An 18,895-nucleotide genomic window follows, 5' to 3' on the forward strand; every position below is an offset into this window, starting at 1 on the left:
TTTTACCCGTTACTTTCTCAAAAAACCGTATGTTTATGTATTTCGATAAATTTCGCATAATCTAATATGAATATGAAATTCGGATGGTTACGGTTTTGAATTAGTCTGACAAACGGCGAATCTTTCTTCTAGGGCTTCAGATGAAGACATTCAAATAGCCGGATCTGTCCGCCAGGAGCAGATATAGTTCATGTGTATCCGAGTTTTCTACACAATCAATAGCATATACGAAATTCAATGAAATACATAATTATAGAATTTTCATGACAAAGGATCGGATAAATCTGATGCAAGGAAAACATGACAATATCGATTTATTGTCCTAGTGGACCGACCCTACATAAACTTTTCCTAGCAACAGCACTTACAAATTTTAGAAAAAAGTAAAAAGTATAAATAGCATAGAATAAGTGGTCAAATTTTGCCTTTGTATGAGAGTTGGATGGGAAACATTTATTTTATTTTTTATGCAGCATATAAACTGTGTTTTTCTCGAAATCGGCCAAAAATATATGTCAAATAGTTTATTAGTTTTCGAGCTAGAGTTGGCACCGCAAAATGCTTTAATAAAAACAGGATTTCGTAGACGGCCTCAAAACTTCGTAATATTTTTCTCTTTCAGATGAAGAAAAAAATCTGCCAATCATGAAAAATGGTTTTTATTGATCTTTACAACTGGGGGTCTCCTTTTAAGGCTATGCACACTAAAATGTTGGCTTACATCCAGTTTGAAACTTGGTCATGAATTGCTTATAATTTTGATTGCATGTAGTCCTTATGATTTGTATTACTCCTTCATTTCACATATTTTGAAAGCTTAAAGATTATCTCACGCGGAAAAATTCCGTCCAGAATATACTCGTGCAAAAAAGGAAAACCGACAAAAACTTTCTAACTTTGCTATTTTTCAATGTAAAATTCGGCAGAAACAACATTGATATGTTCGAATGTATTCGAACGAATGCCCTTTCTAATGAATATGTAAGGAAAAACCTAACACATTAGCCTATATAGGCCAAATTATAGGAAAAGTTAAAATTGTGTGCACATTTTATTCATTTTTAGTGGTATAGGAAAAGTCGGAGTCGACCCGGAGTCGGAGCCGGAGTCGGGAAAAAAACTCGTCTGGAGTCGGAGTCGAACCAAAAATACCTCGACTCCGAAACCCTGCTTTGATTACATGTTGAGAATATTTTATGGTCCAATTGATGCTTTAATTGTTTGCAAGCAAAAGTAAAGTTCTATAATATTCGAATTATAATTAGAAATAATATAGATATGAAAGTTACTTCATATTTATGTTCCGTAGTTGAGTAATAATGCCCTTTCTAAAGAATATGTTAAGAAAAACCTACAAATTACAAAGACATAGAACTGTAAAGACTGGAAAAGATGCATAATGCAAATATGTTTATGAAACAAAGTACATATATAAACATTTTATCAACAATGTTAAAAACCCCATTAAAGCGCAATTCGATTTATACAAATTGTAGGAAAGCAAAAAGTTGGACTCAGGATTGTATTCCATAGTAGTTTCCAGTTCATTGAATATGAACTAAGCGGCTAAAAACGCCTGAAATTGTTAACTACTTAACAGAATGTTGTTATGATATCGTGACAACAGAGCATAACTCCATCTATTGATAAATGTTAACGATTCAGTTTTCCAACATTTGCAAATAAAGATGTAAAAACATTAAGATTGGAAATCACAATTGTTAACATTTGTCAATAGATGGAGTTAAGCTCTGTTGTTATGATATCATAACAACATTCTGTTAAGTAGTTAAAAATTTCAGGCGTTTTTAACCGCGGCTAGCCTCAAGGGAAATAACAAAGAATCCAAATATCAAATTTGGTATTTCTTATTCATCGCTGTATTAAGTTTGATATACATTATAAAATACTTAATATTATATTTATAAAGTAGAATTTTCGCAGAATCATTCAAAGTTGGTTGCAAGAGGTTGTCCCCTCACCAACTGCAGTTTTAGGAAAATATAATAAGGGAGAAATATCCCAAATGGATATGAAGTATATATTTGAATCATTATTAGTTATAGAGTGTTTTAGGAAAATTTTATGTAGGTCGGTTCACTAGGACAAGAAGTCGATATTGTCATGTTTTCATTGTCCTTTATCACTTTTACCCGATCCTTTCTCATGAAAACTCTATGATTATGTATTTCTTTGAATTTCGCATATGCAATTGATTGTGTAGAAAACTCGGATGCACATGAATTATATCTGTTCCTGACGGACAGATCCTGTTATTTGAATGTCTACATCTAAAGCCCTCATTGAGTATATAATGAATCCTAGAAGAAAGATTCGCCGTTTGTCAGACTTCTGAGTTATAGCGGGATGAACCTGTCGTTAACCAACAACGAATTTATGATGCCTAATTCAGAAGCGCAACCATCCGAATTTGATATATAGTTAATAGATTATTTCTATTTACTTTTTTTTTTGAGAAAGTAACGGATAAGACGGATAAGGGAAAATGAAAACGTGACAATATCGATTTCTTGGATGTGGGAAACTTACATATAATTTTCGGTGGAACATTTTTGTAGAAAATTCCATTTTGTTTTACTTTTTGAGTTCAAGAACAAAAAGGACATGGAAGAACCTGAGCTAGAAGGACAGCATATTTGACAGAAAGATTCCTCATTCCATTTAACTGAAAACATGTCATCTAAAAATAATGACACAATATCTCCAAACAGAGATATAAAGCTATTTTCTCAATGAGTGAAAATCATTATGTCATGACTCAGAAATTTCAGCTATGGGATCCTTTGGGGTTCTCAATTGGGGCTTTTATTCCCAAAAGGAATTTTCCTCCCCCAGATCTTAACTTCCATTTTGTGTCCCAGGGTATTCAGTAAGATTTCCCATAGAGACCACAATGTCTTTAATAGAATACAATGATGACTTCTCATAAAAAACAAGGCGAGAATACCAATAGACTTCTGACGAAAGAGGTTAAAGGTCCAATCTTAATTCGATTGATAGAACTTTACTTTTGTTTGCAAAAATGTAACGAATCAATTGGATCAACAAAAAAGGGATGAATAGACTTCACTACAGAGGATAGTAAATATCCTGTGAATTGTCCTTTGACTTAGTATAATATATATTCTTATACCTTTCTTTTAAAATAAATAATGATTTTTAAAAAAAATACCCTTGTTCCAAATTTAATGTTATATTTCTATAACATGAAAAAAATTTTGCCCGGAGTCGGAGTCCGACTCCAGCAAAATTGCTCGATGCCGACTCGTAGACTCCGACTCCGAAACCCTGGTTACTACCATAGGAAAAAAGTTGAAAACAATTTATAATTATCGTCATGGTTGAAGCACTCAAACTAAGTGTCATTCCTACTGAAACTAATTTCTTTATAGGATAGATTAGCCTCAGGTGAGACGTACTTCTAATAAAAAAATATAAAATACAAAATATAAACTATAAAATATTAAATATAAAGCATAAATTTAAAAAATAAAGTATAAAATATAAAATTCAAAATATAAAGTATAAAATAACAAATATAAAATTTAAAAAATATAAAGTATTAAACATAAGATATAAGATATTAAAATATAAAAACTAAAATAAAAAATATAACGTAAAAAATATAAAATATAACATATTATATATAACATATAAAATATGAAATACAAAAAAAAATAAAATTTAAAATATAAAAAAACATAAAATATAAAATTTATATTCAATGAAGTGTTTTTTAGAATCGTTGTGTATTTTCCCGAACAAATATGGGTTATTTTAGAAATTTAGGGTAATATCCTAGCACTTGTGTAGGTCCCAAATAAATGTGGAACTTTGGCAATAAATTTGATAGGTATAGTGCCTATTCTTAGAGAACTCATAATGCCAAATTACAAAAAATCTAACTAACACTTTAAAGCTATCCTAAATTGCGTCGCATGGTATTGCTTCGATTTATCTTCATCGTTTTCAATATATGATACTTCAAGCCAGGGACGTAGTCACTATATGAGGGGGGAGTGGACCAACACACAAAATTTAATGTTTTGTGAGTAAAATATACAACAAATGTCAACAAAATTACAGTTTCGGGGGGCCCGGGCCTCCTCCTGTCTACGTCGTTGCCTCAATCATACTAAAAACCTTATTCCCTTTTGAGAACTCTAAATCAAATATTATATTATGATTTAAGCGAATACCAACTGGAAACTTTAACCTCGTCCCATACGAAACCAAAAATTGTCTAATTAAAAATCTCCTTGGTATTTACCCGATCAATTTTCATTCTTAGACAAACATTGACTTTGAATATTTAACCGCAATGTTATAAGATTTTCAATTTTCCAGTGTGTGTATAAGCGTATGTTTGTTATGCAGTATATTTTCGGTCAGCATACTTTGATTTTTAGCTCCTCACTATGATGAAATCTCGTCATCATCATTATCAATGTGTAATGCAATTTTCCACACAGACCACAAAATTTCTTCAAGTAGTGTTTACTTTGAGATGATATCCTACAGTTAAGAATTCATTGGTTTTGTTAAATGTCCATCGCTGCTGATGACGATGATGATGCAGATGCGGGTCTTCGCTAAGACAGAAACATCTGCAGAAGATTAAATTACAAGCTAATAGCTACTCAGTTGTAGGTTGAAATGCTTTAGGTCACGTAGCTTTTTGAACAGTAAATATTTCAAAATAACAAAATATCGATTGAAATTTGAATGATGCTGAGGCAGGCAAAATTCATATTAAGTTTAATAAGTAAATGCGGAGTTTGTAAGTTATATAATTTATTAAATAAACTTAACACAATATTTACAAGTGACATGCTAGCAAAATAAGGGTCCTACGAAACCTGATCCATTTTTTAGTGCAAGTTTTAATATGAAGGTCAAAACAATTATTCAAATATGAATTCGACCTAAACAAAACTCAAGGAAAATATTTACCATAAGAAATTCAAATTCACCGATAACAATACATTATTCATTTACCTTGGTAAAACTAACATAACTCTTGTTTTTTTTCTGATTTTTAGGTTGATATTTTGGATACATCCGGTGATATGCAATTTCCTGCCATGCGACGTTTATCCATAGCCACAGCACATGCATTTATGCTCGTCTATGCCACAACATCTGGACCAAGTTTTCAATGTGTAAAGCAATGTTTCGAAGAAATACGAGAGCAAAGAGCTGATTTTCAAGTGAGTTTATTAACAGAGCATACAGAAAAAAATACCTATTCATTTTTACATACATAAAACAGTTAAACAACAATTTAATTTAATTGTTAATTCTTCAAAGAAAAAATTATTTCTGCAATCAAGATAATTTAAATAACACACAAATTAAATACATTTTTGTTATTGAAAATTAACTTTTCATAGGAAAATTGTATTCGCTGAAAACTATTTAATATTTATTAGTATTATATTGTTTCCGTTAAATCAAAGCTATATAAATAAAAATCAATTGTCGTTCGTTGGTAATGGCATCAGATGAGAACGGCTGGACCGATTTCAATAATTCTTTTTTGAAATGTTCGCCATAAACCTACTCTCTTTTTATGCAAAGAAAATTTGACCACGCCCATTTTTTGAATTTTAAACTTTCATCTTTCTACAAAAACTACTGAACTGATTTTCCTAAAATTGTCAGGAAATGTACAGCGGTGGGTCCCGGTGAAAATGGTCTACATATTTTGTTGAATTTCGTCAGGGGTGGGGTACTTCCCCTATACCATATTTCTTTAAATTTGATATATTTACAATCATTACAAATATATGGGGTTGGAAATTAATTTGCGAGACAATTGTGGTTGTGTCTCCAATCTTTTCTACTTTTTTGGGACAAAAAGACGCCACGCCCACTTTTTAAAATAGGTTACATCTACAAAACTACTGAACCGATTTACCTGAAATAGGATGCATATTTTCTTGAAATTCGAAGGGGACGGTGTACTTCCCTTTGCCATATTAAAAAAACACCATATATTTATGAATTAAAATCAAATGCCGTCATAACCCAACTTAGGTTTTATGGAAAGAAAATTTTACCACGCCCACTTTTTTCAATTTTCAATTTAAATTTTTTCCCACAAAAACAACTGATCCTATTTTCCTGAAATTGTCAGGGAATGTACAGGGATGGCCCCCGAAAACAGGCTACATATTTTATTGAATTCCAGAAAGGGCGGGATACCTCCCCAATGCGATATTTTTAAAAACGCTATATGTGCAAAAACTACGAATGTATCGGTTTAAAAATTTACGATTTAATCTTCAATCTAGGTACTTCTTTGTGGCCTAAACACCCGAACACGCCTGTTTTTTTAATATTTTATATCTCCAGTTCTACTGAACCGATTTCCATTAAATTTGCAGCAAAAGCTCAATGTTTGCCATTGTTATGTATATTTTATGAATTTCGGAGGAGGTACCTTCCCCACGCCTTTCTTTTAAACGCTATATGTATAAGCCAAACTTATGATTATATCGGTTTCAGCATAAATGGTATTTGTATCCTGTTTTCTCTGGTTCTGACCCACAGATACTAAACCGTTCAATATTCAAGAAAACAAACAACTGCAATAATGTAGCAAAGACATCAATGAACAACTTTGTGGATCATGTGAAATGTCTTCGAACGGTTCTTAAATGTGAAAATAGCAAAAAAACATTTGAAAATATTAAATTTGTACACTTTTTTCTCCGATTCTGGTCCAAAGATATCCAACCGCCCAAAAATTAGGAATATCGTCAACTACAAAATTGTACCTAAGATTTCAGTAAATAACTTTCTAGAACATATGAGGATTCTAGGAATGATTGTCAGGGCTGAAATTCAAGAACAATTAAATTATTTTTAACATTCCCCCTGCTCAGGTTTGGGAAGAACAGGTTAAAAACTCAAGTAAATTTGAAAAGTTTGTCATTTACGGACCTGAACTGGAAAGAATGATCTCAACTAATCGAATTTTGAGCTTGAGTAATTGTTCCTAGAATCTTCATATGTTCCAGAAAGTTGTTTATTGAAATCTTGGGTACATTTTTGTAGTTGACGGTATCCTTAATTTTTGGGCGGTTGGGTATCTTTGGACCGGAATTGGAGAAAAAAGTGTAAAAATGTAATATTTTCAACAGTTTTTTGCTATTTTCACCTTTAAGAACCGTTCATAGACATTTCGCATGTTCCACAAAGTTGTTCATTGATGTCTTTGCTACATTATTGCAGTTGGTTGTTTTCTTGAATATTGAACGGTTTAGTATCTGTGGACCAGAACCAGAGAAAACAGGATAAAAATCTCATTTGCTTTGTTATTTTGGCCTTTAAGAACCGTATATACAGAGATCGTATGTTCTAGAAAGATGTTTATTGGGATCTGAGGTACATTTTTGTAGTTTGTTGTTTGCTTAAAATTTGATCGGTTTGATAGCTGCAGACCAAAACCCGAGAAAAATTTTTAAAGGAAATTTGACTTTGGTGATTTTGACATTGCAGATGAAGTTTGATGAATTATATGTGTTCACAATTTTTGTTCCTTAAGACAAGATCTACAACTTTGCCTCTGAGATAAAATCAAAACTCCTAACGGTTTGGAAGATATAGTCTTGAAAAATGACCCCTTTTTACATCAAAGCCTCAAACCTTTGGATGCCTACAACCGCGAAAGTTGATGAGATAGGGAAAAGGCCGAGACACGTGTCTTCTATTTTTTGGTCTTCTATCACGCTACGGTGTCAGAATATGGTTAATAAACCATGACTCAAAAAATGACACACAGTGTTTTGAAAAACAAAAATATATAAGTCTCAATAAGCGGGAGAATTCGACATCAAAATAATGGTCGTAGCCCTATACTTATATATCCAAAAATGAATGTCTCGACGGGCTGAGTCGATCTGGCTATGTGTGTCCGTCCCTCCGTCCGTCTGTCCATCTCCGACTCTGGTCCAAATATACGCAACCGCCCAAAAATTAATGACACAGTCATCCACAAAAATGTACCTAAGATTTCAATAAACAACTTTTTAGAACATATGAAGATTCTAGGAACGATTCTTCAAGCTCAAAATTCGATTAAGTTTCTATTGCACGAAGGAATGACCTTTTGCCTATTAATAACTAAAATAACTTTTATTTCCAATAAAATTTAAAAAAAGGCACGCACAAATCACTTTCACTTGATATGATATATGGAATAAAGTTATATATGATATAAAATGATATATGCATATGTAATGGTATGGCGATAAAATTGGTAAGAAACAAAAGCTTACCTCATTTTGGTTATGTTTTTTGGCTTTAAAGCTTGTTTTGAGTTATATATGTGCTTAAAGTGATTCCAAAAAATTTTCAAAAAGCTCATATATGAAAATGTTAAAAGCTTATGTGCGTGAGCTTTTTTAACGAGTCACCTTATAATTAAGATTTTATCTAATCTTAGGTAAAAGTTCGTCAAAATATGATACGAGGTTGTAAAAAAGTCATAACCCTAGCTCTTACACCTGACAAGTTTTTGCAAATTTTGACACAAAATTTCGGAAAAGTTCTTGTTTGGGGCCTGTTCTCGAATCACTTTAATTTTTTGTTTGTATGAACTTTTATTCGCTGCCCTCACTTCCACAATACAGGTTTTATCAAGGGCAAGTCCATACTTCCAGAAATAATAGTCTAAAAGTTAAAAAAACACATTATGGCACCATATGTATTGGTTGGAACGCACGATAACATTCGAACGAATTAGCCCATTCAGTCCAAAATTTAGCATTCTTAATATTTTGTCCAAACTTAGTTTAAGTTCGAAAATAGACCACTCCTTCAGGTACCTCCCCCACACCTCGCTAAAATTGGGCTCTCAATAACTCTCGAAGTCAAAAACCGATTTGGTCCATATTTTTCATAGCATAATATACATATGTACGGGACATAGATCACCCTCGAGTACCTCCCACCAAAATTTGGGAATAGTGCAGTTTAAGGCCTGCTCTCGAATCGTTTTGCTTCCTTTTGTAACAATTTGTATTCGCTGCCCCCATTACAATAGTACACTTTTTTTTAGGGGCAAGTCCATACTTCCCCGAAGGCGGTAAAAAAAATCCCTATGGCACCATGTGTAGTGGCTGGAGCGCACGATACATTTCAAACGGATCAGCCTTTGATTTTTGTTGTAAAAAATCTGCACCGTCGTAATGGGAAACGACGGTTAATATTTTTCAGGAGGGAGATCTTACTTCTTGAGATAATGGCAAAGAAGCTCCAAAAAAGCCTGCCGGAACCAACAAAACTAGGTAGTCCGTAAGATATCTCTCGAAGGGAGAAATCGATTTGGTCCAAACGTTGTACATCGAATTAATAGGCGTCAGTATTTTGGGTTACTTCTTTTCTTTAGGTCCGAGACTGAGGGTGTATACCAGTCGGCCAGGCCGACTGATACTTTTTTACTTGTTAGTTTGAGAAAAAAACATTATAATATGCCAAGCAACTGATTTGCTTCAAACGTTGGATTTCATAAAACTTTGTCTAAACTTGGTTAAAGTTCGAAAATGGGCCATAAAGTTCCATTCCTTGGGGTACCTCCCTGAAAAAAGTCAAACAAACTCTATTGAATATTTCTACAAGACAAAGATCGGGTTCGCATATGGTCTGTACCGGTTCACTCCGTTGGATACTTCGGAAAAGTGATGCTCTCGACTCCTTTCACTTCCTGTGAAAATGGTCCGGAGCAACCGATTTGGTTCAAACTTTGGATCTCGTAATACTTTTCTTAGCTTGGTCTGGCTTAAGTTTAAAGTATTTTGAGGCTTTTAGCTACATTTTCCGACAGAATTAGCTAAAATTTGATGTTTGAGGTCCACAATGACCAAACAACTTTTCTAGAAAAAAATATCAAGATAGGTACACCTATCATATAACGATACCTCCGTATTTAAGGTGTTTTGGGGATTTTAGCTTATTTTTTTTACCGAATTAGCTAAAATTTGACATTTTACGTTCAAAATGACCAAAAAACTTCTCCACTAAAAATTGCTAAGATAGGTCCACTTTTGGGTATAACCCCATATAACGGTACCTCCCGATTAAAGGTATTTTAAGGGTTTTAGCTACAATTTTGAACCGAACTAGCTGTAATTTGACATTTGAAGTTCTCTGTGACCACGAAACTTTTCCATAAAAATCGTCAATATATGTCTATGTTTTGGAATAGCCCCCATTTAGCAGTTCACCCCGATTTTCGGTGTTTTGAGGTTTTCGGCTACAATTTATAAACGAACTAGCTGCAATTTGGCATTTGATATTCTCAGTGGTTACGAATCTTCTTCACTAAAATAGCCAACATAGGACCATGTTTTGGTATAAGCTCCCATATAACGTACCTCCGTATTTAAGGAATTTTAAGGCTTTTACCTACATTTTCTGACCGAACTATCTGAAATTTCACATTTGATATTCCCATTGACCAAAAAACTTTTCTACAAAAATTAGAAAAGGTATAGCCCCGATATATCGGTATCTCCGTATTTAAGGTGTTTTGGAGATTTTAGCTACATTTTTGACCGAATTAGCTGAAATTTCAAATTTGAGCTTCCCAATGACCAAAAAACTTCTCTACAAAAAATTATCAAGATAGGTCCACGTTTTGGTATAGCGCCCATATAATGGTACCTCCCGATTTAAAGAGTTTTGAGGCTATATTTTCTATCGAATTACTATTACTTTTGGTATAGCCCCCATATAACCCCCGGTATCCGTGGTCAAACAATTTTTGCACCTAACAGGAAACTAATTAGAATATGTTATGGTAGAGGGTATAAAACGGCCGAACTTAATACTTTTTACTTCTTTTAAATGTAATTAAATATATTTTTTTTACATAGAGTATAAGTCAATCAGATTTCAACTTCACAGGTTAGACCATGGCCCCTTGGGTTATACTTATTTTTTCATCATTTTCAAGCAAACAAAGTTCCACTTTTGTACTTGACAGATATGTCAAGTGACAATCAAAAACGAAAGAAACGACACCCAACAATTTTGTTCAAATTTAAAGAATACGTTTTGTTGACTTGCAATTGTAGTAATAGCCGCCACAAACCCATAATCGATAAATTTCATTCTTCAAATGGTCAAATTGACCCACAAAATACAGACAGAGAGGGAGAAATCCGACATTTTCATCATATTCATGGTCAAACTGCTTGAGTGGACATACCTACATACATACATATGTATGTATGTATGTATATGTATGTGAAAAGAACCATAGAAATCTTGTGGTTGTTTCGTTATTTCATTTCATTTGATGATGTGTAACAGTCTGTTTGAATAATTGTTAATTTTTTTGCATTTTCCACTACGGTTTGGAGTGCTTGAGTGGTATTGAAACGGGCTGAGCTCGCCGGATTGGGGGAGGTTCTTTCCAAACCAGTAATGTTAAACTGTTCAAAGAGAAAAAAAAAATTAACCACTTCAAGACTTGTTACTAGTACCTGACATATTATAATTTTTGAATCACAGACTGTAAGAGTATGCGAGTGATGTTTTCGCTGGGACACCTTTTTAAATTGTTCCCACCCGCTATAAAACATAAGTAACTAGTGTCCATGATATTCTGTTAGCTACTTCCCTAATCATTGATGAGACCAACTAAACCGCCATGTTATCACTATCAACAATTCCCATAAAAAGGTCTAATTAGTTCATTTTGAATACAATATACAATTCATTTATTAATAGGAAATTCATTAAATCGTTTGTTTAAATCGATTACACTTTTAGTGTCTTATAAATAATTTTTTTTTATAAAAAAAAATATCTCAAATAATGATTAATTTAAAGATAATAGTCAAAGTCTATCATAAATTATATAATCTGCATGTTATACGACTACTTACACGAAGTGGTATGAAATTAGGTTAGGATGATGATTTAGGTTTTGATGAATTATTTGTAGGTTATGTTACCTTGGTTTACTGCCGATGGATCGAGCTCAATACATGCGGTGTTGTATAATTCTGCAAATATAAAAAAACAATTAACACCTATCCAAACCCTAACCTCTTTTCTCAATTTTGATGCAAATTCTTACATTGATTATACCTTTTATTCACGGAGTAAACCGTGCAATAAAAAGAATTTACTTTAATAAACTCTAACATGCAAGTTATATAGAAATTATTTACAAATAATTACATTTTTAAACATTTTAAGATTAATTAATTAATGAAACATTCACACAAGTGAAAATCACATTGTTTTAAGCAAAATTGTATGATCCGTTTCTTATGTTTTAATTATCAAGATAAAATAAATTTAGCGAAGGCTAAGTTAATTATTGGCAAAAATAGAATCACGTAAAAAAATTACAAAATTCACAATAATACTTATTAAAAGTTGTTTTTTTTTTTATAAATTATTGCTGGCTTTGTTTAGCCGACGGCAAATCATCAAAATCATCGAAAAGCTGTCATTATTTAGAAACTGTACATATCAGGAACAGCAGAGCTCATTAGAAATCACCATTAACACCATTAATATGTCTCACTCCCTCTTATGGGTATCCATTGGCAAATTACTGATGGGCGTTGGTTATGAAGATTCGCTATGCAAGCGAGACGGTAAGGAGAGCCTGGATGCTTCCACGTTGGATGATGCACTTGTCCAAAAAAGGGTAAACTTTTATACTATCGCTGAATTATTTGGCATTAATTAAGCCATAGAAAATACCAGTTTTTTTATAAAAATTCCTTTATAATTTTCACGGTACTTTTAAATTATTTAATGTTCGTTGCAAAAACAGTATTTTGGTTACTTAAATCGTTTATCAAGGCTTATGATTTAATTTCAAAGTTCTTTCAAAGTATATTTTATTTTTTCGTTGCTTATTATACTGTTCCACTAGAAAAATGTTTTAACTTGAGTGGTCAACGATCAGAATAGAAGAGCTCGAAACAGAATTATTAAATTCCTCATTACCCTAGCAACATAGCAGGTTTTCTTGTCTTTCTTTTTATTAAATTTTGTAGCTTTGTCTTGTCGTGGTTAAACGATTTCTACCATTACATATTGTTTTTGGCGACTACATTTGCATACTAAAAAAAAATTGTCCACGGCTTGTAAAATAGAGCCACATGAAATGCCATACATTGTACTCGATAGTATAACAGTTGGCTCTTGTAATATTACAATCAAATATAACACTTAGATTCCTCCATGCATAGCTGAATGAAGAGAATATATTGGTTTGTTTTGAGAGTGATGAATGCACAACAATAGTATTTCTGGGTATGGAATATTCCATTAGTATGACAATGCAGATCTGTCCTACCTCTTTATGAATTTACTTAATCTGCTACAAACCTTCTTTGCAGTCTGAGTAGGAAGAAGACGAAAATAAGGAAAACAGATTAATGCTAAAATTTTACGTGGGACACGGCCACACCCTGAGATTAAGTTAGCTGGGCAACTATTTAAAATGGCTTCAGATCTTTAGCGTGATAAAGGCCAATGTATTTCCCACTTAACGTCTCAAGTTCGTAACAAGATGAGCCAACCTTTTTCCTAATTCGACACTTAGAGTACGGTGGTAATAATTTAGCATTAACTCCCTTTTTAAAATCTGATTGTTGGAACATTTTACGAAACACTTCTTGTCCAACTTTGTACTGTATATTTTTGCTTCGAGTGTTATAGCTTTTTGTTGCTTTCTCGTGAGCAATAACGAGATTCTCTTTGATTTTTTCGTGTACTAATTGAAGTTTTACATCGTTTGAAGTATAGTTGAATTGTCCCTCAGTCATACACCCTAATTTGTCCATTACAGCATAAGAGGATCCATGTAGCACCATATTGTATCCAAATGCACCGAAGTATGGTGAGCACTTTATTGCTTCATGAAAGTCACTTCGGAGTATACTGGCTATTTTAGATACATGCAAATCCCACTTGTCTTGTTTATCTTTTAATAAAATCCTCAATTTTATAATAAATTCTCTGTTGCTTCGCTCTGAGGCATTGGCTTGTGGGCTATACAAGGCCGTTTTAATATGTTTGACTCCATATGATTTCAAGAATTCGGACATTTGTGCTGAAACGAATTGGCATCCATTATCGGAATGTATAAACTGGGGTACCCCGAATTGGTGAAATACATTCTCCTCTAAGTATTTTATGATAGCAGCACTATTCGCTTTTTTCAAAGGTTTCAAAAATATATATTTTGTAAAATGATCGATGGCTACAAATACCATCGAATTTCCCAATTTGGTCCTAGGGTAAGGTCCTAACAAATCCATATAGATTCGTTGAAAAGGACGTTCGGTTAGGATTTGCTTACCCATAGGAGGTCTCAATATTTGGTTAGTGGGTTTAACAGATTTACAAATTTCACAGTTTGAAATAAAATTTTTAATATCTTTTGCCATATTTGGCCAGAAATATTTCTCCCTAATTCTGTGCAAATTTTTACTAAATCCTCCATGACAGGATGCAACATTATGGACTCGTTCAATCAAATCGGCTCTTAGTTCCAAAGGAAGCCACAATTTCCACAATAAATCTTCGTCCTCGAATACACCTTTTCTAAACTTAACTCGTTGATAAATATAACCTTCGGAAACAATCGTGTCTGGAAAATTTTCGGGTTCGGATTCGAAAACTGATATAAGCTTCAAATATTCTGTTGATTTGAAATATTCCGACGCCAGATCTATTTCTATAGGTACTGATTCATCAGGTATACCAACTTCGTCTACATCTAACCTAGATAAGGCATCCGGAACAATATTAGTGGATCCTTTTCGAAACTCTATCTCAAAATCAAAGCTTTGTAACAGCAAACTCCATCTACCAAGTCGACCTGAGAGATCTTTCTGCGACATAAGCCAGCGCAAACTATGATGGTCAGTAACAATCTTGAATGGCAGTCCTTCAACATACGGTCGGAATCGTTTTAAGCATACTATCGCGGCCAAACATTCTAACTCCGTGACAGTATAATTTTTTTGACACTTGTTCAATTTTTGGGAAACATACGCAATCGGATGTTCCTTATCGTCATCACCATGTTGTGTTAAGACTCCTCCTACAGCTACTCTAGAAGCATCGCATTGTATCGTGAACATTTTGTCAAAATTGGGTTGAACTAGTACAGGGGCTGTCGTTAAAGCATATTTTAATTTTTCAAAGGAAAGTTTTGCTTCGTCAGTCAATGCGAATTGCTTAGTCTTTTTCAGACAATCGGTCAGTGGGGCAGCTAAATCAGCATAGTTGGCTATAAATTGCCTGTACCAACCAGTCATACCAATATATCGTCTGATCTGACGTGGAGATTTTGGTATTGGAAATTTGGCAACAGCCTCAACTTTACTTGGATCTGTACGCAAACAACCCTGACCAACAATATACCCTAAGTATTTGATTTCTTTCTGACAAAAACGACTTTTCTCGACGTTGATAGTTAAATTGGCATTAGACAAGCATTTTGCGACCTCTTCCAACATCTCAAGGTGACTTTTGAAATCCGATGTGCACACCAACAAATCATCTAAATAGATGAACACGTTTTCTCTGAGTCGACTGGGGATAACTTTATCCATCAGTCTACTCATTCTTTGAGCCGCGTTGCAGAGTCCGAACGGCATTACTGTAAAATGATACAATGGCCGTCCAGGCACTGCAAAGGCTGTTTTCTCTTTGGATACATCATCTAAAGGTATTTGCCAATATGCATCTTTTAGGTCAATACCTGATATAAAATGAGTATCCTGTAATCGGCTCAGAAGTCCATTGATATGTGGGAGAGGGTACGCATCTTTTTTTGTTAGGGAATTTAGTTTCCTAGAGTCGAGACAAAGTCTTATTTTTCCAGGTTTTCTGACCAAAACTATCGGGCTACAATACGGACTATTGCTCTCTTCTATTACTCCTAATGACAACATTCGGTCCAACTCTTTATATGCCTCTTCTTGTCGAGGTGGTGAAAGAGGATAATGTTTAATTTTAAAAGGTTCTGAATCTGCCGTATCAATGTTATGAATTTCCATCGAAGTTCGACCAAGACCGAGTTTTTGAAAAGATGGAAACAGTTCAACGACACGTTTCAAATCATATAATTGGAAATCGGTTAAAGTATGCATGTTTTCAGTAGAAGTCATAAAAGCTTCGCTATCTAAAGATACTTCGGACACAAAAATCTCTGGAGCTATATTAAAACGTTTCCAAAAATTAACACCCAGGTAAACTGGTTGTCGCAAAGAAGGAGATAAGTAAAATACGATATTTTTAGTGGTGTTTTTGAAAGTAACAGGAATTTCTACAAAACCAATAACCCGTTGTGAACCTCCATCTGCTGTCTTCAGGGAGCTAAATATTGGTGTAAACTCAAGTTTTAAGTTTTCTAAGAGGTCTTGACATCCTTTACCCAAAACACTTATTGATGCCCCTGAATCCAACAATCCGAAAAGCTCTACTTCACCCAAATTAATCTTGGCATACGGCCTTGAGTCTTGGTTCTCATTTATGCAAGTGGATGCTACTAATTTATTAAAAGCTTTTCGTTTCTGAAATCGTTCACGACATTTTATTATTTTTTTAGACAGTGGTTTTTTATTAAAAATCCGATTTCTTATTTCTTCGTACCTTAGCTTTCTCTCATGCAACGATAATTGAGAATCTATTTGATTAGCTGTATGTTTACAGTCTTGCGAATTGTTTGTTTTTGTGTCAGTGTGACAATTTGTTGCTGATGTTGTTGCCTTTAAGTCTATATCGATAGAGGGATACAGAGTTGGGAACGAGGTACCCTCATTTACTCGTTCACTTTTCTGTTTTCCTGATGTCTCTTTGGACACAGCGGAGTCGTTACATTTTTCTCTCCACATCTATAACAAAAGAGAGTTCTTACATTGGATGGACATTCATAATAAGAATGACCCATCTGGTCGCAATTCCAGCATTTAAATCGAGAGGTATCCATCTCTTTTTTTCCAAAACTGGAATTTTTATGAAACTTAAATGCTTCTACGTCACAATCATTATCATCACCAGTTTCAGATTCAGTGGAGTTTTCTATTTCAGATACAAATTTGCGATTTTTATGCTGATATTGCCGTTTTACATATCTCTCTGCTTTCCTCCCTGCATCTCTCAAACTATCCAGATCAAGTGAATCATCCATAAATAATAAAGCCCCTATTGACTCTTTCACATTATTTTTAATCAAATCTATCATTTTCATATCACTCATAGGTTGAGATAAACGAGAATTCATGGTAATTACCTCGGTAAAGAAATCGTCAAATGACTCTTTTGGTAATTGTCTTCTCTCTATGATTTTAACAATTTTATCGCATTCATTTTCTGCTCTACCGAATTGTTTCCTCATGGCTCTCTTTAAATCATGCAATGAGGTATTTGGAACTTGCCTCAAATAGGCCCAAAACCATGTTTCAGCCTTTCCTTTTAGTAAAATGTGAAAACTGCCTATTAGAGTTTCGTCCGAACATTTGCTACGTTTGGCTAAGGTATCTACCTTGAATAGAAAGTCTGACACATCTTCAGTTCCATCATATGAAATGTTCCATTTATCAACTTTGATAGAAATATTTGGTGAAGGTGCACCTGAACGAGAAGTGTTTAAACTTTCGTTTAATGAAGGATCATTATTAGACATAGTTTCTCTACTTTGAAGGTTTATATTTTCATTACCTGCAGACTGATTCCTATTTGCGTTTAAACTTTCGGTTAAAAGTTGTCGTAAAGCAGTAAACTCAGTCACGAAAACAGTTTCCAAACGAGCAGTTAAGTCTGCTACCCCGTTTGTGGAAGGTGCATTAATCGATTGCTGGGAAGTCCCCGGTAGATTATTTTGTTCCGACATATCCGAATAATTTATACGATTTTGCTGATATAATATAGCTCTAGATCTAGTCCGAATAGGACTTATATTAAAACGAGGTCTATTAGTAGCCTGAACTACTGAATCTTCGTCAAAAGTATATTCTAATGCAGTATTTCTACTATGTGGATCTTCGCTATCTGACAAACTAACTACTTTTCTTTTCCTTGGCATTACTCAAACTGAGTCTGAAAATTTAAATGCGAGCTTTACTCGTATCAATCTATAAATTTTCATGTATATGGAATTGTTTATAGTGAATTAAAACAAAAACGGATAGTATGGTCTAAATTACAATCTGTGTTCCAAAAATCCCCTCATTTGTAAATTTTATATGCAATTCATGTCGCTATAATACTCCAGATTTCCAATCCAGTATATATATGACTTACATAAATTGCAAATAAAAACTATTGCAACTAATGGTTTAAGGCTATGCAAAAAAAAATGTCACGTAAGAATTGCTATAAAGAAATCAACAGTTTTAAATATGATGTTCTAGACTCATTCTATACATAGACACTTAGGTATATGTGCAAAAGAAATAGACCTACAACAACAATATGTTCTTATTCATAAAAAAAAACATATGACCTGAAGTAAGTAACAATGAAAGATATAAAAACGAACGCACTGCGTTAAATCCAATACTAATAATCACGAGGATTCGTTTTTATGAATAAATAAAATACGACATTAACAAATTATTAAAACTTGCCAATCTCGTTGGGCGCCATTCTCTTTTTGTAACAGTCTGTTTGAATAATTGTTAATTTTTTTGCATTTTCCACTACGGTTTGGAGTGCTTGAGTGGTATTGAAACGGGCTGAGCTCGCCGGATTGGGGGAGGTTCTTTCCAAACCAGTAATGTTAAACTGTTCAAAGAAAAAAAAAAAATTAACCACTTCAAGACTTGTTACTAGTACCTGACATATTATAATTTTTGAATCACAGACTGTAAGAGTATGCGAG

General features: G+C 33.6%; 1 protein-coding gene across 2 annotated transcripts in view; it reads left to right on the forward strand.

Moving 5' to 3' along the window:
- LOC141387598 (GTP-binding protein Di-Ras2) overlaps positions 1-18,895 on the forward strand; it is a 234,292-nt gene that overhangs the window by 94,628 nt on the left and 120,769 nt on the right. For both annotated transcript variants that reach the window (XM_073957499.1, XM_073957501.1), the window contains exon 3: positions 5,064-5,231. In XM_073957499.1, the coding sequence (XP_073813600.1) occupies positions 5,064-5,231 (168 nt within the window). The remainder of the gene's footprint in view (positions 1-5,063; positions 5,232-18,895) is intronic.

The sequence above is a fragment of the Musca autumnalis genome, unplaced genomic scaffold (assembly GCF_047663935.1).
Source record: "Musca autumnalis isolate F117 unplaced genomic scaffold, ASM4766393v1 scaffold_5, whole genome shotgun sequence".
In the NCBI taxonomy this organism is placed as follows: Eukaryota; Metazoa; Arthropoda; class Insecta; order Diptera; family Muscidae; genus Musca; species Musca autumnalis.